At 41.2% G+C, this 27,777-nt stretch overlaps 1 protein-coding gene and 1 pseudogene across 6 annotated transcripts in view; both read right to left on the reverse strand.

The window, feature by feature from the left end:
• LOC110519982 (collagen alpha-3(VI) chain) overlaps positions 1 to 23,818 on the reverse strand; it is a 30,599-nt gene extending 6,781 nt beyond the window's left edge. The window contains exons 1-7 of one of the 5 annotated variants that reach the window (XR_016494702.1): positions 23,320 to 23,818; positions 12,389 to 12,502; positions 8,909 to 9,505; positions 4,224 to 4,817; positions 3,276 to 3,911; positions 2,548 to 3,138; positions 1,794 to 1,926 (exon numbers count right to left, since the gene is read on the reverse strand). Coding sequence is in view for 4 of the 5 variants with exons in the window: in XM_090229533.1 (XP_090085659.1) it covers positions 1,717 to 2,453; positions 2,548 to 3,138; positions 3,276 to 3,911; positions 4,224 to 4,817; positions 8,909 to 9,505; positions 12,389 to 12,476 (3,243 nt within the window). In the remaining variant the exon portion in view is untranslated. Of the gene's footprint in view, positions 1 to 1,508; positions 2,454 to 2,547; positions 3,139 to 3,275; positions 3,912 to 4,223; positions 4,818 to 8,908; positions 9,506 to 12,388; positions 12,503 to 23,319 lie in introns of those variants that run through there. The other 4 variants (XM_021596918.3, XM_090229534.1, XM_090229533.1 and 1 more) reach the window with 4 other exon arrangements.
• On the reverse strand, positions 9,949 to 11,774 carry LOC149984609 (collagen alpha-3(VI) chain-like; annotated as a pseudogene). Its single transcript, XR_016494703.1, has one exon. The product of XR_016494703.1 is annotated as a collagen alpha-3(VI) chain-like (transcript).
• Positions 23,819 to 27,777: the final 3,959 nt, after the last annotated feature.

Here is a 27,777-nt window from a genome sequence, read left to right on the forward strand (position 1 = left end):
AAATATTGCCAAGCCTTATAACCATGTTCATCAATGCAACAATACAAAGAAATAGGATGTGAAATTAAAGGGATTTAAAAAGGTCTCAAATGACAAAATATTTAAGAAAGTTTGTAGAGCGAGATTTTCAGTTTTAGGAAAAATATGTCAAGATGTGAAATCAAACACTCCTTCCATGAAGGAAGACGAAGATTGTATGCTTAAGACAGCGGAGAATCTAAACTAGTGTAAATCAACTAGACAATGATATACTGTATAATTGGTTCAAGAGAGAGCTTAAACAGAAAGGACCAGAAAAGCACAGTTTCCTGATTTTAAACAATCAAGAAAAGCATGATGTTTCTGGAATGTGGAACAAGAAAGCAGAGATTTGGAATTTGTATGCCAATAGAAATGTCTTTGCAAAACAGAAACCCTCCCAGCACCATCTCTGATGTTGTGTTTGCATAATTATGAGTAGGTGTATATTGGACAAATTGGACAAAGGCAAGGATCTCCGGCTTTATGGACAAAAGTTCACCAAAGACGGGTAGGTTGAAAATAAATCTGGAAGAGTAGGCAATGCATCGAAGCTCCTCTTGCCTTACATGTTTCATCCCAATGGCAAAAGAAAGAACCCCAAGATGTTTCAGATCAGATGCAGCAGCTGTGAAGTCATCATTAGACTCTCCAGCAGTTAACTAAAACAAAATCTGGGGAACCTCTTCCAGATGCTGACTCCCGGACGAGGCAGTGAAAACACTGTCCTTAACAAACTGAAGAGCTGCTCCAGTGTTGCGGGGTCTTCCTCCTTTATGCCTTAGGCTTCTAACAGCACAGATGACAGCCCTTTTGGTTTTGTGAGCTTTAAGGCGGAAGTATTCCAGAGCATCGTCACTGTATTGCACAACAGGAACTCAAACATTGTCCCCATCAATGTCAAGTTCATTGGCCATTCTTCGTATAAACTCTCTAATGGCAGGCAATCCATTTCTGGAGTCATCTGAACTGTCAAGGAGAAACACTATATCCCTTTTGATGTTCTCTGTATCAAGTAGGTAGTGAAGATAGATAAAAATGGAATACATTGACTAAGAAATATATTATAGAAAAGGCCTGTAGGCCGTCATTGTAAGTAAAATTTTGTTCTTAACGGACTTCTCTAGTTAAATAAAGGTTTTAAAAAAATTAAAAGGCATGTAAATGTTTAAAAAAATTAAATATTGTTAGGAATGTTTGAAGCTGAATTTGAACACCAGGCATATCAGTGGAAAAATATCACTGACAGAAGAAATTACTGCAAAATTACAGTTGTGGTTGGTTGTCTGTCTCAATACACATTCACATGCATATTTGCAAGGGTGTATGATAATCTGGAGTAGTGTATGCAGGTTTTGGGAGCACTAAACCACTGTTCTGAAAGGCATCATTACAAGCAGAACAACAAGGAATAATCTTTTCAAAAGAAGTTGGGATAGTTTCTCCATACATGGTTGAGGTAAGAGATAAAGAGAGAGAACAGAGTGAAATGGGGGGAAATTGTTTTGGTTTAATAGAATAAAAAGCCAAAAAATACTCTGAATGAAGACATTTTAAAATTCTATTTTTTCAATCATGCAACCAAATACTAGCATCTTTCACCAAAATGCATAACATGTATCGACATAGCAGGAAATACTCTACTGAGACTATGTTTACCAAATGCTTAGGTATCTATGTATTTACAATGCTTCAACTTCAGCATTGTTCCAAAGATAAAGAATATGGTATATATATTGTATTTAGCATACTCAGATCCAAGCTGAAGTTCTTACCTACTAAATCAGGAATCCCAGGTGTCACATCAGGAATCCCAGGAGCTACTGATTCTTCGGTGTCTTTCGACAGGCTTTTAAGCGCAGCAACAAGCTGTGGCTGGATTGTGGGCAGCTCAGAGAACTCGGTGACCTGGTATGTGAAACCAGGTTGGAAGGAAATCATTTCCAATTCACGGACATTGGCGTCCCCAACTCCGACCCCCAATGACACAATTTCCAGATCTTTAAGAGCTACAGCAGGACCCTTAACATCATCTCTGGATTTCTTGCTAGTCAAAAGGATCAGAATCTGGGGCACACCTTCCAGTCGTCTACTGCCAGAGGAGGCTGTAAAGACACGGTGTCTTACAAACTGGAGAGCTGCCCCAGTGTTTAGGCTCCTTCCACCCTTGTGCCTCATTTTACTTATGGCATTAATAATGGCATCCTTTGTTTTGTGAGAGTTTAGATAGAAATGGGCCTCTGGTTTGTCAGCGTACTGAACCACAGAAACTCTGTCTCTGTTCTCCTCCACAGATAGTTTACCCACTATACTTTGAATAAAATCTCGCACTGCTGGGAATCCACTCCTTGTGCCATCAGAACCATCCAGCAGGAATACAATATCTCTTTTCACAGCATCAGTATGAACTGAGATAGCATAAGCATGAACCGAGGCTAAGACACAACAAACAAGGCATGTTTAGAAGAAAAATACATCACAGCACAAAGAGCATCATCAACACAGAACATGACAAAAACTTTTGCTTACCTTGGTCCAGAATGACCTTCAGCTCTTCCTTGGGAAGGCTCACATAGCTATTGAGCCTTTGTTGTACCATATTGAGCTGGCTGAATTCCTTCACATTGAAAGCAAAGGATGGGTTGTGAGAAATGGCCTCGATTTGCTTAGGGTCTGCATCCTTGACACCAACGCCAAACGGTACCACTCCATCGGTCTTTAAAGCGCTAGCAGATTCCTTCACACTATCATTTGACTTGCCTCCGGTCAAAACGATCAAAAACTGGGGGACATTTTGGGCCGCACGGCTACCATGAACCGGAGACAGGATAGTGTCCTTCATGAATTTCAAGGCCATTCCGGTGTTTAGACTCCTTCCACCGGCCAGTCTTAGATCATTAACAGCCCTTAACACTTCAGCCTTATCCTTATATGTATTCAGGTAGAAGTTGGGAGCTGGCCTCTCACTATGTTGGACAACTGAAATCCGTACTCTATCTTGTCCAATATCAAGAGGCTCAATGACTTTGATGATAAAGTCCCGGATGTAGGGGAAATCTGCTCGGACATTATCCGAGCCGTCAATCAGGAATGCAACATCCCTCTCGCCTCCAGCAACTGCTGTAAGAAAAGAGTCAATGGCATTACTTTTCAGTTTGTTCTATGTCTTTAATACAATTTTAAATGTTTAAATATTTAATATCAACTGTTAAATCCAAAATGTACTGATAAAAGCTCAAATACAACATAAAGCTTACCAGGTTCCTTGGTTATTTCGATGTCTGTTACTGAGATGTCGGTGTCACCGACCACAGCAATCAAAGGAGTCATGATCTGTTCAACAACACTTGGTAGGCTAGAAAATCTGCTTTCATGGTAAGCCAAGTTTGGGACGAAAGCGACCGTCTTCAAGTAGGCCTCATCTGCCTGGCCGGCACTGACTGTGAAGGTCAGTACACCCGCCACAGCCACTTTGTCTGCAATCTTTTTAACCTCATCCTGGGATGGGCCTCCAGTGATCAGGAGAAGAACCTGTTGGACACCCTGCCTCTTACGTGACCCAGTCGAGGCCTGGAACATGTTGGTAAGGGCATAATCCATAGCCGCTCCAGTGTTCAAAGCAGATCCTCCCATTAGCCTGAGCTGATCAACTCTAGCCAGCACATCTTGCTTTGTTTTGTGTGTGTTCAGGTAGAATTCGATCTTTGGGTTCTCTGCAAACTGCATAAGCCCAATGCGCACCCTGTCGGGCCGCACGTCCAGCAGGTTTACCACGCCGACAATGAAATCCCGCACATATGGAAGATTGGCACCCCCAATGTAGCTAGAGCCATCCACCATAAAGACGATGTCTCTGACTACTCGCTGGGTCTGCACTGTTGTAATTTCAACCACTGGGGAAAAAAACAGGGGAGGAAAAAACTATGATTACATCTATTCTAATATTCAAGTTACAACTATTAGATGTCAATGATTTTGAATAAAGCCCTAGGTGAGGGGAGTTCCTAACTAATCAGTGACCTTAATTGATCAATCAAATACAATGGAGGAGTGAAAAACTGCAGAATCTCGGCCCTCCATGGAATGAGTTTAACACCTGTGCCTTTTGGAGTCTTGGGGTAAGAAAATGCCACCGGACATGTGAGGTATACATTTTATGTAAGTAGCTAGTATGAATCCTAGTAACAATAGGAGAGGAGCATTACCTGGCTCTGTGGGTTCCTCAGTCACCACAACCCCAGATAGAGTGGAGAGGAGAGAGACAATCATCCTTGGGTTGCGAAGCAATATGCGGAAGTCCTTCAGCATGAACACCAAACTCTCATCAATGGCAATCTGCTTCAGCTCCTGCTCATTGGCAGTCTTAGAGCCAGCGGCCAGGGTCAGAACCCCCATGCGCTGCAGAGCCTCAGCAGCCTGCCCCACACTGTCACTGGACTGTTTACTGGTCATCAACAGCACCAGCTGGGGCACACCCTGCTGAATACGACTCCCCTTTTCACCCCTCAGCATGTTGGTCCTCACAAAGTCCAGGGCCACCCCGATGTTCACCACTTGTCCCGGTCTTGGCTTGAGTCTTCCCAGTGCCGCATTCAGGTCCTCCTTGGATCCATATGAGTTCAGGTCTATCTCAAGTCTGGCAGCGTTGCTGAACTGGGCCACACCTACTTGCACTTGGTCCGGTCCGATTGGCATGGTGTCAACAAACCTTTTGATAAACTCACGAAGAGAGTTGATCGTTGTGGCACCCATAGTGCTGTCAATGAGAAAAATGATGTCCCTTTTTCCCACTTCCAAGGCTAAAAGAGAAAATAAAATTACACATGTTAGAGAAAGCCCTGATAAAAGCTAACTATTATTAGCTAAATAAAGCTAATACAGCTGTGATACTCCCTTAATAATGGTAGCCTAAGTACAGATGTGATTAATTAATTAATGCCATAGTTAACATGAATGGCACACAAAAATGGATTGTAGAATTCATACTGTATTAATAAACATCTGTGTAAACATAGCTGCACAGCATTCTGGGAATTACAGAATGGTACCATTTTGGAGGTGTTCTAGATTAATTTTATGGTGTGCTACCAGTGGTGTAAAGTACTTAAGTAAAACTTATTTGAAGTCGTTTTTTTGAGATATCTGTACTTTACTATTCATATTTTTGGCAAATTTAATTTCAATACAGTCCTAAAGAAAATAATGTACTTTTTATGCAATAACATTTTCCTTGACACCCAAAAGTACTCGTTAAATATCAAATGGTTAGTACGACAGGAAAATTGTCCAATTCCCTCACTTACCAAAATAAAATCCCTGGTCATCCCTACTGCCTCTGATCTGGTGGACTCACTAAACAAAAATGCTTGTTTGTAAATTAAATCTGAGTGTTTTTTATTTTATTTACCTTTATTTAACTAGGCAAGTTAAGAAAAAATTCTTATTTTCAATGATGGCCTAGGAACAGTGGTTAACTGCCTGTTCAGGGGCAGAATGACAGATTTGTACCTTGTCAGCTCGGGGGTTTGAACTTGCAACCTTCCGGTTACTAGTCCAACACTCTAACCACTAGGCTACCCTGTTGGAGTGTGCTCCTGGCTATCCGTAAATGTAAAAAATAAAATAATAATAATAATAATAATAATAATAATAATAATAAAAAATAAAAAAACAATAATAAAAAAATATTTGAAATTATTTATACTTTTACTTTTGAAACTTAAGGACATTTTAGCAATTACATTTACTTTTAAAACTTAAGTATATTTAAAACCAAATATTTTTAGACTTTTAGTCAAGTAGTATTTTACTGGGTGACGTTCACTTTTACTTGAGTCATTTTCTATTAAGGTATCTTAACTTTTACTAAAGTATGACAATTGGGTACTTTTTCCACCAGTGTATGAAACTAGTTTAGGAGAAGAGTGTAATTGTGTAATACTAATAAAATTGTATTTCTTCACAGGAAGAGGTGAAAATATTTGCAGTAGATCTGTACTTTCGCAAAAGTTTTTTAATATTGACTGTACTACAATGACTCTGTTTACCAAATCTTCATTGAGAGCATTTACCATTTTTTTGTAATGTTTGTTGGTTTGGCAATGCCACCGTCAGACAGAAAAATATGCTGAGATTCAAACAGACAGGCTTGGATGAGGTCAGGCTCCCCATCAAGGCTCACAAAATAATTTTAGACCCAACTCCCCTGTACCTGGACTGAACTACTCCATTCTGGGTGTAGGTATAGGGCACCCCCCCCCCCCCCCCCCCCCCCCCCCCCCCCAGCAGGAAAAACAGAATTAGACAATAATTTTTGTCAGGTGTCATATCTCTCCTAAAGAGCTCGGGCTAATGTTCCTATCCACCCAGTAAGGCCATCAGGGAAGTCTCTTTCATTGGTATACAATATACTGTATGTAACTGTTATGAATTTTGTATTGCCAATTTGTTCTCTACAGTATGTTAACACCACGTTTAACATGTACATGATACTGCAACAACATTTCCCCATGAGGACAATAAAGTCAGTAAAGTAAAGATCTAGTTAACCGTATACGCGGACATCTACTGTATATCCAAGTGGGACAGCAAGCTGATCTAACCAGCTACAGTAACTAAACTATACCAAACCTACGTTATCATGTTGCTCTTTTGTAGGTCAGCTAGTTTGATTACACATGATCTAAATAGCCAAATTGGCTAAACTGCGGTATTTCAGTATTCAGTTAAAACTACGTTTTGTAATGCTTGTGCACTTGTTAGGTTTGTTTTTTATTATCAATCTGGCTTAAGTTAGAAAATAAATCAGGATGCTAACCTATCTGTTTTTTGTCATACATTTCATTACAATGCATTGTCCTATTTGTGAAATGTTATCTACCACTATTTCAATATAAAAATGTGATTAATATATTCAATTGAGATAAATAAGGAGTGTACCCTCAAACCCCACATTTCAAGCACCTGCTGTCTCACAGTTACATATATAGGGCAGCCCCCAAAATTACTCTTCTTATCTATCAACAGTCTATGCAAAAAGTTTGATTGTCTTCTCAGGAATTCAGCCTTCTCTGTGTTGATCTTACCAACCCCCTTTTTCTCACCTCTGAGAAGCTACATTCTGTAGGTTTGATATCTGATTGGAGATTAACTTTACAGTAATGCTATTGGTCAACAACTCAGATTTTGAATCCAAACAACTCAGATGATTGTAAAAGGCTCTTAAATTAATTACGATTCTTTTTGTTTTTCTTTCTTTCCTCCAATGAACTATTGGCCATGGCACAAGACATGGTTTCTTTGTCTCTCTTTGTCTCTTTCTCTGATAATGCTTGGAATAATGCCTTGTGCAGAGCCTTGCAAAAGTATTCAGCACCCTTGGAATTTTCCTATTTTGTTGCCTTACAACCTGGAATTAAAATATATTTTAGGGGGGGTTGTATCAAAACTTGAGTGTGCATAACTATTCACCCCCCCCAAAAAAAGTAAATACTTTGTAGAGCCACCTTTTGCAGCAAGTACAGGTACAAGTCTCTCGGGGTATGTCTCTATAGGCTTGGCACATCTAGCCACTGGGGTTTATGCACATTTTTCAAGGCAAAGCTGCTCCAGCTCCTTCAAGTTGGATGGGTTCCGCTGGTGTACAGCGATCTTTAAATCATACCACACATTCTCAATTGGATTGACGTCTGGGCTTTGACTAGGCCATTCCAAGACATTTAAATGTTTCCCCTTAAACCACTCGAGTGTTGCTTTAGCAGTATGCTTAGGGTCATTGTCCTGCTGGAAGGTGAACCTCCTTCCCAGTCTCAAATCTCTGGAAGACTGAAACAGGTTTCCCTCACGAAATTCCCTGTATTTAGCACCATCCATCATTCCTTCAATTCTGACTAGTTTCCCAGTCCCTGCCGATGAAAAACATCCACACAGCATGATGCTGCCACCAACATCCTTCACTGTGGAGATGGTTTTCTCGGGGTGATGAGAGGTGTTGGGTTTGCACCAGACATAGCATTTTCCTTGATGGCCAAACAGCTACATTTAGGTCTCATCTGACCAGAGTACATTCTTCCGTATGTGAATCCACTCATTTTGCAAAGTAATTAAATACATTTGGACTTAGAATTCCACTCTCAGACATTTCTTTATTGCCTATTACTGTAACTTAACTATGGTGTTCTTGCAAATTGCTATTTATCTTATGGAGTTGGATAATTAATTTAATTGGTTAATTGCATAGTCTTATTACGATTCATATGTGAGGCATTTATAATAATGTCTACATATTGGGTCTTTAAATTACTATTTGTTGTGTTGCCATTTGTGGCCTTGAGCAAAGCATAAGCAACGGGTAGCTAATGCTCTAAGGCTAACCCTGTGGTGTGTCAGGGGGTTGGGTACTGCGTATACACGTTTCCATTTTACGAATTAACAAACTTAAAAGCTATTCTAAGGGAATTTTTCTTGAATAATGTTGAATAAAGTGTTATTGCAATGCTTATACAGGTAAGGTGTCATGACAGCATTACGTATACCCCCTTCAAGAATATCAAGGCCAAGAAAATCATTAAGGACCTCAGCCACCCGAGCCACGGTCTGTTCACCCTGCTACCATCTAGAAGGCGGAGATTGTACATATGCATCACAGCTGGGCCCGAGCGTCTGATAAACAGTCATCACTAGCTTGCCTCCACCCAGTACCCTGCCCTGAACCGTAGACACTGTCAATAGCTGAGGATGCAACCAATGCACTTTGATTTGATTTCATGTAAAGTGTTAGCAATTTATTATTCTTAAAGTACCTAAAGTATGCAATCAGCTACAACACACACAAAATAAAAATGTTCCATGAACCCTCAACCCACTCCCACCTTGCATGGAAGTTACCTACCTTCTGTGAATTCATTCAGAACGACAATGGTACCCTGGGCCACCCCGTTAACGTATGGTAGCAGCTGGTCACCCATGCTTGCCACTGCCCTGAAATCGGGGGCCGACAGAACAAAGCTCTTGTCTGTGGCGATAGTCTCCAGCTCGGCGGTGGCCGTGCCGCCGACCACTACGCCAAACGTGATAACACTTGCTGCCTTAAGAGCCCGGTCACCCGCACTGAAATCGTCATTGGACGGTCCAGCACTGATAACCACCAGAGCTTGGGGCACCCCCTCCTCTGCCCTGCCCCCTGATGCCGGACTCAACAGGCTCTCAGCGACTTTCTCCAAGGCGGCTCCAAGGTTAGCCTCATTGTTGCCTGTGAACTGAATGGCCTTCACTGCATCCAGGACATCGGCTTTGTTCTCATAGGTATTTAGAAAGAACTGAACCTCGGGGTCCGCGCTGTACAGAGCCACGGCCACCCGAATTGTGTCCCTGCCCACATCAAGGCCCTCAATGACTTTCATGGCCAAATCGCGCACACGGGGGAAGTTGGCCGCTCCAACATTCTCAGATCCGTCAATTAAGAGTACAAGGTCAGCTGACTCTTGTGCTTAAAAGGGAGAGATAAAACAGGGAAAAAAATGCAACGTGAAAGCATTAAAACAGAGAAAGAGGGAGAAGGATAATGTGCTGGTACATCATTGAATGTAACATTCATGGTGAACACAATCAATCATTAAAAAACATCACAAAAGCACCTTATACTGCATGTAGGCTGAACCAAGGAGTTGTTGACCTTAAGTGATAATGGTTGCAAATTAGTCTGAGGATGACCCCCCTAGCTTGCTATATAATACCCCATTAATGTATTTTTTTGCAAAATACATTGTTTATGATCATTTCCCAAAATGTTTAGGGCAGTGCGACATCAACAGAACATTACAAAATAGCTTTGAAGCACTGTACTCATTATACACTCATAATACTCATAATTTCATAATACTGTCAAAGGGGTCCGTTTCTCCTTTTTATCTGTCTTATATCAGCTTGGGTTCTGTGATAATGCACCAAAAATGACCTCCTTCAACTCCATTGAGTTCAGCTACCCCATGCAGACTCATGTTACAGACCTCAGATATACTGGGTACCAGTCATGACCCTGTGGCCCATCCTCGATGCTTAAGAGCCTCTACCGTTAATCAAGAGAATAAATAACTATTCTATAACATTTGATTGTGCATTGTGCCAAGCTGTTACATGTTACTTGCTCAGTTGATATCACACTAAATTTGCCCTGTCAATATTATACTGGATTAAAACTAGGCTCTGCTGCAAGTCAAGGATGAGTCCAGGACAGGTTCATTACTGTTCCAAGTGTAGAATATTATGCACATATTTTACACAGTTATGAAGACAGTAACTGATAAAACATAGCCTAAACACACACAACAACAACAAAAAACAAGACACACAAGCAGTGGGTGGATGGTCAGCCATTGTTAAAAGCTGCTCTCCGTGATTTGGGAGGCCATTTGTCACTGCTCTTCATTCACTTGACCTTTTCAAAGGTATACGCCATTAGGGCATAATATATGGAGATTTGTTCTCAATGAGGCAAAAGCAGCTATGTGATTTCTGTAGAGAAAAGATCGTGGACTGAAGGTGTTCTAAATGTCTATGTGTGTTAGATGATAGAGAGAAAAAGAGAGAGAGAGCGACAAAGAAAGAGATTATTGAAGTTAATACCCTGTTACTGTATAATGTGAATAGATTATTGTCCGCCTGTAACAGTCTACCACGAATGTTGAATTGTTTGAAGATCCTACTTGTAACTTTTACATAGTCAATGCTGTTGTAGCGAACTAAAATGTCAAACTAACAGTAATTTGTCTTTACCATATAAAAAAGGCACTGGGTATTCCAAATGACTGAGATGGCCTGTTCTCAGTTCATGCACAAGCTTTATAAATTGGTTGATCTGGCTTGTAAGAGGTATAGCAGCCACCAGTGCCATCAAAAGCCCTCTTCTGAAAAGTATTAGCAGTGTCAATCACATGCAAACCTGGGTGGTGATCTTAAAGTATTACCGGCAAATTAAACGTGATGAGAAACAGTGATGTTAATGGGTGCCGGACGGTGGAATGAGGGTTATCGTGTTAAATACCCCTTAATCCTGTTAATAAAGGACTCCATCCAGATATGGCCAAACATTCGCAGCTGCTTTCTTTTTTAATGATACTGTAGGCATTAGTATGGTAGTGACACAAGCCACTTGTTGGTACATGTCACATCTCGAGGCACTCCTTTGGCTTCGACAACCACAGGGGCATCCCCGGCCTGGGTCACTGCGCCGCACAAGCACACCACCACTAACTCTTGGATTACCCCCCGCAGGGCCAGGAAAGAGTCTACGCTGAACACGTGTGTGTCCTGCAGTGCACTAGCCATCTCCCTGAGTTCCCAGTCCACCGTGTCCTGCACCCCCACCGCAAACACCTTCACACGGGCCAGCCACAGTACCTGCATCTTGGGAGCGACCGTCTGTCCGTGCGGGCCCGTGCAGGTGTCGCCTCCCCAGTAGGCTATGGCCCGGATGTGGGCCAAGGCCCCCAGTGGAGATGGGTACATGATCGGCTGGAACTCGGTTTTGCGGCGAACCACTGTACTGGACGAGGGCAAACCGCCACCCTCATGCAGAGCTTTAACAACACTTTACAGAAACTGTCGGACGTACTGAAAGTTCTCTTGTCCCATGATCCAGGACGAATCCACTAGAAAGTAGATATCGGCGGCCAGCCCTTGTGCGCAATCTTCAAAAGAAGAAACCCGGTTTTGAGGACTCTCAACGAGCTGTGAAAGAGGCCAAGTCCAGTGGTATGACTGCAATCACGACCCTGTTAATGTACCATGTAAAATAGGCTATGAACTGGTGCTAAAATATTAAGGCAGTACACCTTAGCTCACCTCACCTACCAGAAGGCTATCATAAATGAGACAGAACTGCGAGGCCAGGGATCCAAAACATGACACAGGACTCTAAGGCTGCAGTGACTCCTGAGTAGACCTCATGTTGAGCTTTTCTCATTCACACCATGAGAAAAGCTCAACATGAGGTCTACTCAGGAATCACTCTACCTTTGACCTCCTGCAGGGAAGCTTTGACTTTGTACCCAAACGTTTCTTGTTTCAAGAAAGGGGGAACCTCAACCCATACATATCAATCCAACTCCAGTTTAAAAGCAGTGCTCAGAAATATCATCGTCATTCCTCATTTTTTCTTAAATGTCTAACATTTTGGCCAATTGACTAATTTGTGCTGAAAATAACAAGAACCATCCTCAACAGCACTTGCACAGATCCACCGATTTATCCATAACCTGAATAGTCACAGTTACAAATGAGACTTCCAGGTGCTACTAAGATCAATGGGTATGTGAAGTGATAGGGGCCTAAGACAGGGCAACACGGAGAATAGAAACCTAGCCAAGCTTACCTTCCTCTTGAGCGTCAAGTTTGGGCAGCAGTCCTGCAAAAAGTACGCCCAGAAGAGCGCACAGCGCTAACATCCGGTGTTTCCTCATCTTCTTCCCAACACCAAAAGTAACACCTGCAAATGAAATAGAACAGGAAGTGTCATGGAAGGTTGGTGTTCTTTTCAGCATCACAGCAGGTAACAGTCTCTATGGCAGGTATAATTTTAAAAAAAAAAGTAGGTAGTAAAGGTAAATAGTAGGTAAATAGTAGGTAAAGTAATAGAAGACTTGAATGTTGCATTTTTGTGAAGTAGTCCTAAGTGTGTCAGTTTCCCTTTAACATTACCATCAACAATGCTTTATAATCCGAGTATTAATTATTTAAGTACAATACAACATAATAATCCATCAACATCGTAAAATGAGCAAATATTTCACAATAGAAAAACTTACAAGACTGAGTTTTTGTCATTCTGACAGGGACATTATGAAGCTCTGTGAATACCTAGCGGAACCCTACATTAAGTTGTTGATTTTGGTTGCCTCCCTGTTCCACGGTCATCACACGGTGAAAGCAAATACCTAATGTCAACAACATATTTACAGTTATGTTTTACTCTTCAACACACCATTGGAGAAAAAAATACCTCATACTACCATCACATGGAACTATATGTAGAAATATGGGATCCACTGCTACCACAACGTCAGCTTGGACTAGCCAATCCTGCAAAGCTGTCTAAGAAAGGGGTTTTCAATGCATTTCTCCCTTATCCACATCAACAACAGGCACTTGCCAGCAAACACCTCCAGTTATGGGTTCAAAACAACAGCCACACTCCGGTTAGTTTATGTCTCTCTTAGAGTGCTATCATTGGTGGCTCATTTCTGTCTGTCCAAATAAGTAGCAGCGTAGGTGATATTGAGCTCGAACTGGAGCTAGAACTTGGACTTGTAGAGCCTAATGGCATGATCAAAACCACCTATTCAAACAGCCAGTCTACATTGCTAATTATCTACTGTTGGCGAGGAGCATATTTTCCATCTTATAAAAGTTGTGTTCTTAGGAAGGTTGTTGGACTGGAGAGTCCAGTTTCACGGTGAGGTTTGTGTGTTCTATATTTAGTCCAGCTTCCCCTTATTGTGATGTTAAGTGTCGTCGAGGGAAATTAAAAAGTCCAGAGAAAGATCAAGCAGACAAACTTTGTTCCAATCAAATGTTCATAGGAAAGAGTGTGTGCAACAGTCGTGGATTGTTTTGCCAAAGTAAGATTAAGGCCAAACCCAGAGAGAGTTTCAAATAGACTACACAATAAAGCCTTGTTCACATTGGCAGTTTGAAGTGACTCATCCCATTTTTTTGCAAACTCAAATAGAATTTCTTATTTTTCCTGCAGTCTGAACAGCCATAAAGCATATGGAATCGGATATTCCAAGCCACAATTCAAAACATGAACATTGGTTCCTACCCTGTCATAACTCCTACCTGGCTTTTTCATCTGTTGTCATGCCAAACAACGCCAACCATAGAATTTGAATAATCATTCTATACTATGATTCCTATATCGCAAATCAAATCACAATACGATTTGTTGTCCATATCATGCAGCCCGACTAACAACCTAATAACTTTACCAGTATATGCAAACATTTGGTGGCACAGAAATAAAGGAAAAGTGGTGTCTTCTTCTGGAGAATAAGTATGATTCATATAGGCCAAATGTAGGCTATACATAAAAAAAACATATATACACGTTTTATGTGTGCTCCTAACTTTTCTAAGTTAGGTGCACCAGTGCTACCAATTAAATGTTTAATTTAGAGCCCCGAAAACAGATATAGTATGCCATGACTGAAGGACATACGCCAAATTGGCTGAGCTCAGGAATTTATTGGATCTCTGAAAATGTTTACAAAAACAGTAATCAAATGCCTTGTACGCTGCTGACCAAGCTGAGATTCACAGTCTCAAACAAGTCGCACGCGCACGCACACACACACACACACACACACACACACACACACACACACACACACACACACACACATACACACACACACACACACACACACACACACACACACACACACACACACACACACACACACACACACACACACACACACACACACACACACACACACACACACCAATGCAGCATCACTAGATCCCCATAAAGTAGTGGGTAACTTGCCGGAGCACTTCCCCGTTAGGGTCCCATATTAGCACCATTTACACAGAGCTGCTGTTGTAGACCCATTAATGTACACAGAGTTCAAATGTAATAGTAAGCCTGCATAGATACTGTATGGTGGAAACCTTAGCACACCCAATAGGTATTCTAAACTATGGAATTTCTGTTGATAATGTCATACCTGCGGACATTTCTGTGCAGAAATAGCTAAATACGGCACCATGTGCTGACTTTGCTGTTTTCTGCGTGACACAATGCCCAACCTCAGCTCTCTTTCACTTTAAAATCCCACCGTAAACCCATATTTACAATTCCAACTGGCAACTGAGCTGTTCGGCAATGAGGAATTTTCTTGCATAGACAAATAAACGCCGTCACCAAAGGAAAGGGGACAAAAAAATGTAATATCTTTGGCAGGCATACATGGCCCATGACTGGGAAGGTATCCACTATTAACATAATGATGAAGGTGAGCACAGTCATATGCCCATAGTTGAGCCCCAGGGGAGTTCATTTTACGATCTAAGTGCACTCACACAGTGCTCTGGCAGCTACTCCAGCCAAATCACAGCGGAGGGCAGCTCAATGACGCACAGATTATGGTGAGGAAAGTGTGTGTGATGATATAAAGAACTATTGAAAGTTAATGGAGAAGAACGAAAAATTGGGAAGTTACACACTAATGGGTAAAATTCAGGTACAGTATCATGGGATCAAATGTGACATGTTTTCCTCACCCTCAGATCTATTCACATAGATAAGTAATTTAAAGAGTAACTTTCATTTTCACGTCAATTCTGGTCTTTATTTTGCCAGTTCATTGCAACAGCCTGGTCTTATAGAATATATGTAATATAGTAAATGTTTTTTATTATTATTATTTCTTTAAACCTTTATTTAACTCAGCAATGTAAATCTGGGATACTCACATTTGCATGACATGTTCCGTTTGGTATGGTTACATAAGAGAGAATGTTATTAATTTATTGGTCTCAGTGTATATATACTGAACAAAAATATGAATGCAATATGTAAAGTGTTGGTCTCATGTTTCATGAACTGAAATAAAAGATCCCAGAATTTTTCCATACGAACAAAAAGCTTATTTCCAAAAAATGTGCTGCACAACTTTGTTTACGTCCCTGTTAATGAGCCTTTTTCCTTAATAATAATACATACATAATACACCTGACAGGTGTGACATATCAAGAAGCCAATTAAACAGCATGGTCATTACACAGGTGCACCTTGTGCTGGGGGCAATAAAAGGCCATTCTAAAATGTACAGCTTTGTCAAACAACACAATGCCACAGATGTCTCAAGTTTTAAGGGAGCGTGCAATTGGCATGCTGACTGCAGTAATATCCACCAGAATTGTTGGCAGAGAATTGAATGTTTATTTCTCTACCATAAGCTGCCTCCAATGTCATTTTAGAAAATGTTGATAGTACGTCAAACCGGCCTCACAACTGCAGACCACGTGTGAACAACACCAGCCCAGCCACCTGGAAAGATGATTAACCTCAGGAGTATTTCTGTCTGTAACGAACGCCTTTTGTGGGGAAAAAATTGTCTGGGCCTGATTGACTGATTCAATTGACTGATTTCCTTATATGAACTATAACTCAGTAAAATTGTTGAAACTGTTGTATGTTGCAATTATATTTTTGTTCGGTATAGTAAATCTAACTCTTTTTGCCCTGAGCGTTTAAACTCTACCAATTGAAATTGTGATGTAGAGGCACCCTGAGAAGCCTCTACGACATCTCAAGGGAGGGGTTCGGTATAAAATACACTCCCTTCTAGATGTCCTGGATTGTACCATCTCAAGGCTTACTATAAAGCAGTTGACAGCGAGCCCTATTTTTTAAATTTTATTCAAGGCACACTTAACCAGAATGGCTACCACAGCATTATGCAGCGATTGCGACATTCAATCTGGTTGCACTCATTGGGACTATCATTTGTTTTTTAACAGGACAATGACCCAACAAACCTCCAGGCTGTGTAAGGGCTATTTGACCAAGAAGGAGAGTGATGGAGTGCTGCATCAGATGAGCTGGCCTCCACAATCACAATCACTAATTGAGATGGTTTGGGATGAGTTGGACCACAGAGTGAAGGAAAAGCAGCCAACAAGTGCTCAGCATATGTGGGAACTCCTTCAAGACTGTTGGAAAAGCATTCCTTGTGAACCTCGATGAGAGAATGCCAGGAGTGTGCAAAGCTGTCTCCAAGGCAAAGGGTGGCTACTTTGAAGGATCTCAAATCTAAAATACATTTTGATTTGTTTAGCACTTTTTTGGTTACTGCATGATTCCATATGTATTATTTCATAGTGTTTATGTCTTCACTATTATTATACAATGTAGAAAATAGTAAAAAATAAAGAAAAACCCTGGAATGAGTAGGTGTGTCCAAACATTTGACATATACTTTATATACAGTGGACTGCGAAACTATTCACCCCCATTTTTCTTATTTTGTTGCCTTAAAATGTATTTTGGGGGGGTAGTATCATTCGATTTACATAAAATACCTACCATTTTGAGATGCAAAATATTTTTTATTGTGAAACAAACAAGACATAAGACAAAACAACTGCAAACTTGAGTGTGCATACCCCCCCCCCCCAAAAAAAGTCAATACTTTGTAGAGCCACCTTTTGCAGCATTTACAGCTGCAAGTCTCTTGGGATATGTCTCTATAAGTTTGGCACATCTAGCCAAACTGCTCCAGCTCCTTCAAGTTGGATGGATTCTGCTGGTGTACAACAAACTTTAAGTCATACCACAGATTCTTCATTGGATTGAGGTCTGGGCTTTGACTGGGCCATTCCAAGACATTTAAACCACTTGATTGTTGCTTTAGCAGTATGCTTAGGGTCATTGTCCTGCTGGAAGGTGAACCTTCGTCCCAGTCTCAAATCTCTGGAAGACTGAAACAAGTTTCCCTCAAGAATTTCCCTGTATTTATCGCCATCCATCATTCCTTCAATTCTGACCAGTTTCCCAGTCCCTGCTGATGAAAAACATCCCCACAGCATGATTCTGCCAACACCATGCTTCAATGTGGGGATGGTATTCTCGGGGTGAGTTAAGGTGGGTTTGTGCCAGACCTAGCATTTTCCTTGATGTCCAAAAAGCTCAATTTTAGTCTCATCTGACCAAAGTACCTTCTTCCATATGTGTGGTTTGGCAAACACCAAACGTGTTAGCTTATTTTTTATTTTCAAGGAATACTTGTCCCTCCCCACGTTTTGACAACTGAATGGGAACTTGCCTGCCTGCACGCCCATTTGATCGATGCCAAGTACATTTGATTTACTGTACAACTAAGAGATATGCTAACTGTAACAGTCATTCAAGTCCAGCAAAACTTGTAAGCGAAGTGACTCACGTTTCTTGCTAGCTAACCAAATGACACCTGCATCTCTAGCTGTAGCCACAGAAAAACAATATGGGGGGAAAAAGTCAGCCAGAAGCTAAAAAGCTAAAGATCCTCCCAGAAGCTAGCTAGCTAACATTAGCCTCTGTGTTTTTAGCTTGCTAAATAAGTGGCTACACGTCTAGATAACCAGCCTATTACTTAGCGACGTTATGACTGACTTGTGATAATTGCCATTGCTAGTTTGATTGTTTTGACATTCCCAGTCTTGGTTACATTCATCCAGTTTTGTCCAAAATATTGCGTAATTGAAACTGAAACACTGCATCCCAAATGGCTGTAAGAAGCAAACAATGTTCCAGGCCAGCTGTGAGGTACAACCTGATAGCAATATTAGTTGGACCACAAAGAAATGTATTGGTGATTGACAGTGCATTCGTATTCGTATTCAGTATTCAGACCCCTTGACTTTTTCCACATTTTGTTATGTTACAGCCTTATTCTAAAACAGATTTTTTTAATCTCATCAATCTACACACAATAACCCAAAATGACAAAGCAAAAACAGGATTTTAGATTTTTTTTGCAAATGTAGATATTTTTTTTAACTGAAATATCACATTTACATAAGTATTCAGACCCTTTATTCAGTACTTTGTTGAAGCACCTTTGGCAGCGATATTAGCCTTGAGTCTTGGCACACCATTCTTCTCTGCAGATCCTTTCAAGCTCTCTCAGGTTGGATAGGAAGCGTCACTGCACAGCTATTTTCAGGTCTCTCCATAGATGTCCGATTGGGTTCAAGTCCGGGCTCTGGCTGGGCCACTCGTGGACATTCAGAGACTTCTGCATGGTCTTCGATGTATGCTTAGGGTCATTGTCCTATTGGAAGGTGAATCTTCACCCCAGTCTGAGGTCCTGAGTGCTTTGGAGCAGGTTTTCATCAAGGATCTTCCTGTACTTTGCTACGTTCATCTTTCCTTGATCCTGACTAGTCTCCCAGTCCCCACAAGCATGATGCAGCCACCACGTTGCTTCACCATAGGGAAGGTGCCAGGTTTTCTCCAGATGTGGTGCTTGGCATTCAGGCCAAAGAGTTAAATCTTTCATCAGACCAGAGAATATTGTTTCTCATAGTCTGAGAGTACTTCAGGTTACTTTTGTCAAACTGTCATGTGCCTTTTACTGAGGAGTGACTTCCGTCTGACCACTTTATCATTAGGCCTGATTGGTGGAGTGCTGCATAGATGGTTGTCCTTCTGGAAGGTTCTCCCATCTCCACAGAGGAACTCTGGAGCTGAACTACTTGACCCATATATATTCAAATAATGCATTAAATCTCATTGAATGCGATGTTATCACTTAGGCATCATGTCTCTGACGGTCATCTCTAGGCGTTTATATTGTGACACATATCTTCCCCCCCATTGTCACGGTCTTCCTCCTCTTCACTGAAGATGAGAGGCGAAAAGGATCGGAGGACCAAAATGCGGCGTGGTTTGTGTTCATTTTGATATTTAATAAAGAAACACTGAACACTGAAACACACTATACAAAAAACAATAAACAAAATAACAACCGTGAAGCTAATGAGAACTGTGCTGACACAAGCAATCAACATAGACAATCACCCACAAACAAACAGTGAAACCCAGGCTACCTAAGTATGATTCTCAATCAGAGACAACTAATGACACCTGCCTCTGATTGAGAACCATACTAGGCCGAAACATACAAATCCCAAAATCATAGAAAAACAAACATAGACTGCCCACCCCAACTCACGCCCTGACCATACTAAATAATGACAAGACAACGGAAATAAAGGTCAGAACATGACACCCATTTGAATACAATGTATTAACTTAAGTATCATGTCTGTGATGCCTATCTGTAGGTTTCAAGATTGTGACACTGATCTTCCCCATTAAATGCAATGTATTCACATGAACTTCATATTTCTTGAATAATATATTTTTGCAAACATATCAGATTGACGCTTTTCAATGATATCATGTTGGCCGACACTAAACAGATCCAATAAACAAAGACATTAAACACACAAACCCCATGCTCTCTTCTAGTGTGCAAACATCTGTGTGCATAGCATACCCACAAATTATGCTGTAACGTAGGGTTCACACATTAGCACTACACCAGCAGCTCCCCAAACATTATCTTACTGTATAGAACCTACAACTCTAAGAGGGAGCCCTGTCTTTCATCAATCCTCTCTGCTACAATGAGTCACGAGGTGTACTATGCTTGCACAACAGAAAACTAAGAGATGAAAAGTTTCAGATAGAAATTGAAGGTCTAGAATTGATATTGCTATTTCCCCTATGAAATGTCTTCTTGTGTATCCATTTCTCAACGTTACCCTCAACTGTGCCAACTAAGAACATTTGAGGTGCGCTCAGTTTGGCTTGAACATTTTTTACGTTGCAGAACGGTTTGTACTGAACAACACATTTTCCCAATAAGTTCTTGTATGTTCTTAAACATTCTGAGGTGTGTTTGCACCTGTTTGGTGGGTATGGCAAGGTGTAGTTTGTTGCAATGAGTGACATATTTAAAGGACAGTGGCCTTGCTGACAGCATTCCCCAACCCATAACTCATCCCGTCCCCTCCCCGTTTTTTCAACTGGTCATTCAGTAGAACACCGTTACCATTCAATTGAACGTTCCAGAACATAAAAACGTACTGAACGCAGCCCTGATGTCTGTCCTCTTAATTAACCAATCTTAGGGCCATATTGGGCCACACTGGCCAAAACGCCCCTCCCACCGCCTGGAAGAATATGATAGGATCAATGATAAAGGTTAAAGAGGACAGGCGGACAGGCAGACAGGCGAACAGTCCTAATGCTTCAGGCTGGCTGCATTGTAAGTAGGTGATAATCACCAAAAAGGTTGATGTTCTTCGCACATTGTCAAAATCTGGGCCCTTATTCACAAAACGTCTCAGAGTAGGAGAGCTGATCTAGAACCAGTCATGCCTTTTAGAGAGCATCCTAGATCAACACTTTTACTCTGAGTTTTTTTGTGAATACGAGGCCTGTCATATGGCCTCTCAAGATTTTGTGATGACTGCAAGGCTTTATGAATTAAATGTTACAATGTAACTCCTTTCTACAGCACATTACTTATTTTTTCATTGGAATACATGTTATCATCTAATTGGTATTTTATTAGGATCCCCATTAGCTGTTGCAAAAGCAGCAACTACTTTTCCTGGGATCTACACAAAACATGACACAATTCAGAACTCGTCAGTGGTGCAGCGGTCTAAGGCACTGCATCTCAGAGCTTGAGGCGCCACTACAGACACCCTGGTTCGATTCTAGGCTGTATCACAACCGGACGTGATTGGGAGTCCATAGGGCATCGCACAATTGGCCCAGCGTCGTCCGGGTTTGGCTGGTGTAGGCCTTCACTGTAAATAAGAATCTGTTATTAACTAACTTGCCTAGATAAATAAAGGTTACATCTAAAATAAATTAGACAAGAACAGCTCAAGTACAGAACTGCATCAATTTTAAAATGGCACAACAATATATAGTTCATCTAGACATTCATCATTCAAAAGAGTAATGGCATCAGTTGAGGTGAATCATGAAGTCGTGAAACTTGGCGCAAATGTTCATTCTGAAATAAATTACCTTGGGGACAACTCTTTCAGGTGGGCCTTATAAAATGACCGCAAAACCCCCCAAAGGTCTATGTGCTGCAGTGTCTAAAAAACACTTTGCTGGAGAGCATAGAGCAATAAAGCTTAGCTAGGCTGATTCACAAAACAACTCCTGCACTGCGAATTTTCCTAATGCTGCTCTGCTGGTGTCTTATGATAAGAGCTTCCCAAAAGGCCTGGCTGTGGGAGTACAACTGTGATGGGAGTACATTTTCTGGAGTGAAATGGGAAAGATTGAGCACACACAAAAATACTCATGTATAATTTCACTCTTGAGGGTGAGAGTAAAGGTTAATGATGCACACCCGGTTTTCCCTGACTCTGGATTTCATATTGAAGGACCAAACTCCCACAGTCCATCTGGCCGGGGGTGTGGAAAACGTTCTCTCGTCACACTTTCCACTCTCCCATTCGCTCCAGAGGGTGTGGTTTATAGCTGAGACCAAGCTGAAAACATCGCTACACTCAACCACCACCGATTGGTGGTGCTCAAACGCCAATGTAGGGACACACTTAGTACGCTGGAATCATAAGTCTATGTCGAGCCATTTCTATCACTCAGGAACATATTTATTTCAACAAACAGCTATTGGGGGCCACTTATGTTATGCTAAAAGCCCAAATGCTAAAAAGACAACATGCGCTTTAACATCAACAATTAAGGAACAAGTGACTCTGGGACACATTGACATGAGCTTCTTGAAGAACACACATTTCAGTCCATGCTGCTGTTTTGATGTGCCTGTAGAAAAGGTTAAGCCTTAAATGAAATCACAGGTGTCAAACGCATTCCTCGGCGGGCCGAGCGGCTGCAGGTTTTTGCTTCGCCCTTGAACTTGATTTATTACTTAAGGTCACTAATTAGTAAGGAACTCCCCATACCTGTTTGTCTAATTGAAAAGAAAAACCTGCAGACACTAGGGCCTCCATAGAATGAGTTTGACCCCCCTGCCTTAAATTAATGCTACATCAGAATTAATATAAAAACCTGTGCACCACATGTCTGTGGAGGAGAGCGCGACTGCACCACTTTGTGGAATGCAGTACCTTATATGTTCACAACTCTGGTCAGATAAATTATCTCCACTTGGAACTCACTTTGATGCTGGCAGAGTTTCCACAGTGAGCAAACTACCCTCACACCCCAACTCATTTAAAACAAGCACTCATGTATTTTAGATGCAGAAGTGCAGCTTTTTCTGATCCAGTAAAGATAGAGAGCAGACACACGCCTTGTCATCTCTTTGTACTGCTCTCCACATGTCCTGTGGCATTGCATCGCTTAAGCACTCCTACTTCCCCCCCACTGTAACTATGTCTCACCTCTAACTCTTCCACTCCTCTCGCCCTCTAAGTATAGGTATCACTCTGCCTTCAAATACTTGGTGTCTGATATTTATGAGCTTAAAGGTAACATGTCAGGAGAAAACTATGATTATGGGCTTGCATGCTCACATTTATGAGATGCCATACCATGGCCAGTTTCAGACACACACAAGTCAAATTTAATGCTTGAAAATATGCAAAGAAATGAGAACAAAAATAACATATCAAGTGTTCTTGATCCATTGCGCAAAAACTAGCAAAAACATGCTCTCACCAGTAAACAACAACTCCCAACTTTCACTACTTTCGAAAAGTAACTTTTAAAACAGTCCGAGAGAGTTTAACACTTACCCTGAGCTGAACTATCTTTATTCCACAGTCTTTGGTAAAACAAATTCTGCAAAATGACAAAGGCCTTTAGGTCATTATCCTGCAGGTATTTCCCCTCTGTGCAGCTGGCTTCTCCAGCTCCTCCCGAAGGAAGGCAGATGAGCGAGGTGGAGATGGGGAGGATAATCTGTTATTGGGAACAATGGCACACAATGAAACAAAGCACTCAGAGACAGACTGCCACACTCTCGATCGCTCTGCAGAGGATCTGTGGCTCTGACTAAGGCTGAGACGGGACAAACTCCCAAGCTTCTGGAGCACTGCCACTCCTCTTTTCCTCCTCCCACGTTCTCCAAAGAGGGGAAAAAGGGAAATATTGGGGGGGGGGGGGGGGGTCTTAAATAAAAACCAGATGCACAGCCCTGTTTGGTCTGGATGGAAGCAGTGGGGAATATGATGTCACAAACCTGGAGTGAGATTCTCTTCTCACCTCCCTCCTTCCGCTTCTTCATCCGTCTCTAAAGGACCCTTATTGAATAATCTGGCTATTCAGAGATCTGGATATTTGTTTCAAAAGATAAAAACAACAACACATAAACAGAGTGAGAGTTATCACTCTTTACTCTGTTTTTGTTCGCGATGTCACAGTTGAGTAAAGTCTGCAAGCAGTTTCAGATAAGTAACTGGCATGTGGTGGTCAGTGGTAGAAAAAAATAATAAATCATTTAAAATTCCTTATATTAAGCAAACAAGATGGAACAATTTTCTAGGTTTTTATTTGTTTGTGATAGCCAGGGGTACACTCCAACAATCAGACATGATTTGCAAACAAAGCATTTGTTGTTTAGTGAGTCTGCCAGATCAGATCAGAGGCAGTAGGGATGACCAGGGATGTTCTCTTAAGTGCGTGAATTGGACCAATTTCCTGTCCTGCTAAGCATTCAAAATGTATGGAGTAAAAAGTACGTTATTTTCTTTAGGAATGTAGTGAAGTAAAAGTTTTCGAAAATGTGGTCGACCGGCTTGATTCGGTCTCGTAGTGTTTTTTTTACAATGCATAAAAGTAGAGACCCAGAGATAGAAAATGGTATACCAACCTACAGTTGAGGAACAATGGGAAAGTAATTATCATTGAAGGTTGATAAAATTGTAACGCCACTTTTGAGAAAATAGCCCTTGAATCTTTTGGTACACCTACTGGAGAGCTCTTCAGTTTTCTGCATGTTTTCTTATTTTGTATAATGTTACATTTTTTTATTAAAACACTCAGTCCCTGAACTTGCTTCCAGACTCTCAGCGCACTCGTTACAATCAGGCTGTTGATTGTGGCCTGCGTAATGGTTTCCCACACCTCTTCAATGGCTGTGCAATATTGTTCGATATTGGCGGAATCAAGAAAACGCTGCCATACAGGTCGATATAGAGCATCCCAGACATACTCAATGGATGACATGTCTTGTGAGTGGCAGGCCATGGAAGAACTGGGACATTTTCAGCTTCCAGGAATTGTGTACAAATCCTTGCGACATGGGGCCCAACTTTACATGTTGGGTTTATATTTTTGATCTGTGTAGATAAAGTGGCCCTACATTTCAAACAGCTGTAGGCTAACTACGTTTTCACTCAGCAGTTGTGCAAGCTTTTCACTTCAGATTTAATAGTTGTAGTTAATAAACATGCATCTTCTCGCATTGTGGTCCCTCTAAAAACCACAGTTCCTCCACAAAGAGCAACATTGCCATACTCAGAAAAGGCCTTCAAAATATGACTGGGCTTGTACATTATGGGTCGTTCTGGCACCACATCAAAACAATGTATGCAATGTCAACGTTAAGGGTAATTATGGCCTTTTAATTGATGTGTGTTGACTTTGTGCCTTCATGCTGTGTCGAATTGAGACATTGCTGTTTTTTCACAGTCTGCTGAGCCAAGCTGCAGTCTCTCATGAATCAACAAAAATGACCCTTAAAAGCTTGGACTGTTTTTTAACTCTGCTGTTGATCTCAGAGGGAAATGTACAACTGTCCCATGATCTTCCTCAAGTTTGGCCTTACCTGAGACCTTGTGTTCGTGCTGTAGTTCAAAGACATAGACCCATTACAACATTTTAATGTGGCATGAACACATTTGTCAAACAAATCACTTCAAAAAGTAGGCTACCTCTGTATGTTCGTCCACTCCCAAATACTTGGATGTACATATACACACGGACCATTTGATGAATGAAAATAGCCTGTTCTGTTTACAAAACACCAAACACTGTGCTTTATGACATTTATGACATCAATGCGCCTTGCTGACAAACATTTTTTGTAGCCTGATAAGTCAGGACACCTGAAATGGGGCTGAACACATTCCTGGAAAAATGGGATGGTCTCCCTAACACACATGGTCTACTTCTTCTGGCCACGGAAGGCACGGAGAACACCAATATCCGCACGCACCTGAAAAACAAGACAAATAGCGCTCGAAACAGCTGACTGACAAAAGCAAACAATGGTAAATCAACTGATAAATCTATAACGCATTGGAATAAAGGCTATTTTTGATCAAGAATTCATGGCAAAAAAAATGGAAGTATAAAGGAAAATATATGCATTTAAAAGGAGCTCAGCTGAGGCCAAAATGAAGCACTACTGAGTGAACAGGGAGACAGTTTGAGCAGCCACATAGAAAGAAATGGTTTAAACAATGACAGAGAGGTGAGGGTGTTTGTTTCATTTGGAAGCTTTTATTTTAAAATGTACCCCTGTAAAACCATTTACCACTGCATTTTAAACAATGAGATTGGTTAAATTAGTATTATTCAGAGACCACCCCCCCATGTAGGGGAGCTAATGTCTCATTGAGGGGAGCTGAGCCCCTTGGCTCCTCCATAATTCACACCCTGCTTTTAGGGCTCTTCTGAGCCTTGAGGCCCCAACTGGAGCAGAGGGACGAGGCTCAGTATGGCCTCTACAGATGGATTCTCCCGGGATACATAAACAGCTCTCAACTCTCTGCTCAAAAACCAAGTTCAATGCCACATTCTGAAAACCTGGCTTCCCCCATCTCCCTCTTAAAAACAAAAACAGATGAACTCAGAAATAATTTGATATATTCCTCCCTCAACCTCTCCAGAGCAGTTCGGAGGAGAGAAGGATAAGCTCTCAGGAGAAAGAAAGATAAGCAGAAAGACATTTTGTTTTGGATTCATGGAGTGAGATAGAGAGAAATGCAGAGACACGGATTGTGAGAGAAACAAATAGAGAGAGAACATTTCGTAAGAAAAAGTGATAGACTCGCTCCGGTCAAATGATGAGTTGTTTATGGTGGTAAAACTCTAATGTGTTCATTAGCACAGTTTTCCTTGCTGTGGAGAGACCACCAATGTGAATTTTAAGCGCTCCCATGCACAGCAGTAAAATGATCATCAATTAATTTCTGTGGATTGTGGTTTGTTCCTTGTCAGTTTCTATACTTTAGAAAGACATGTCTCGTTGTTTCCATAATCACTAACTGATAAAATGCCCATGAGTCAGAGAAGCCTTGGGGGGACCAACCCAAGTTTAATCGAATGTATTGTTAAAAAAATATGTATTTAACCTTTATTTAACTAGGCAAGTCAGTTAAGAACAAATTCATATATACAATTACGGCGTACCCTGGCCAAACCCGGACGACGCTGGGCCAATTGTGCGCCACCCTATGGGACTCCCAATAGGAGTACGTTGTGATACAGCCTGGAAAATATGCCACTCCAATATCAAATTAGAATTTGTATGTTTATTGAACAAAAAATAGTTATTGAATGAACACAAATCACAGATACTGAATAGTTAATGTACACTGTAATTGTATAGCCAAAGACAAACATATCAGTCCACATAAAACCCACTAGTCAACTGACCGAAGACGGCATTGAGCTGGAAAATCCCACTAATGTGTTTGCATCATATAAGAGAGTATACCATGATAGACAGCTCTAATGTGTAACATAAGGAGGGGCAGCACGTTATGTCACCCAATTCTTTGGACACTATTTTGAAGCCCAGGTGGGAATATCACAAACCCTCCCTTGCTACTGTTCATTTTCTGAAATCCACCAAATCTCATAACTAAATGGCAAAAATGCATCTGGACAGGCTTGTGATATCTGGACAGCTGTGCTTCCACATTAATATTGTTCACTGCGGTAGGATTCAGTTCCATTTGTACCTTTGCCTCTATAAACCAGTAGATTAGGAGTTTCATTTATAGGGAATTGGAGTGTGCCAAAAAGTGCTTAAGAAGCTCACTTCTCATCTTGTCATTTATTGGGACTAGGGGTGTGCCAAAAAGTGCTTAAGAAGCTCACTTCTCATCTTGTCATTTATTGGGACTAGGAGTGTGCCAAAAAGTGCTTAAGAAGCTCACTTCTCATCTTGATGGCTGGATGAGGGTGGTGTGAGCTGGAATGGGAATTGTTCTAGAGAACCAAAGGGGCCATTCAGCCGTTGT

This window comes from Oncorhynchus mykiss, chromosome 3, assembly GCF_057628025.1.
Source record: "Oncorhynchus mykiss isolate SJ-2025 chromosome 3, ASM5762802v1, whole genome shotgun sequence".
NCBI classification, from domain to species: Eukaryota; Metazoa; Chordata; class Actinopteri; order Salmoniformes; family Salmonidae; genus Oncorhynchus; species Oncorhynchus mykiss.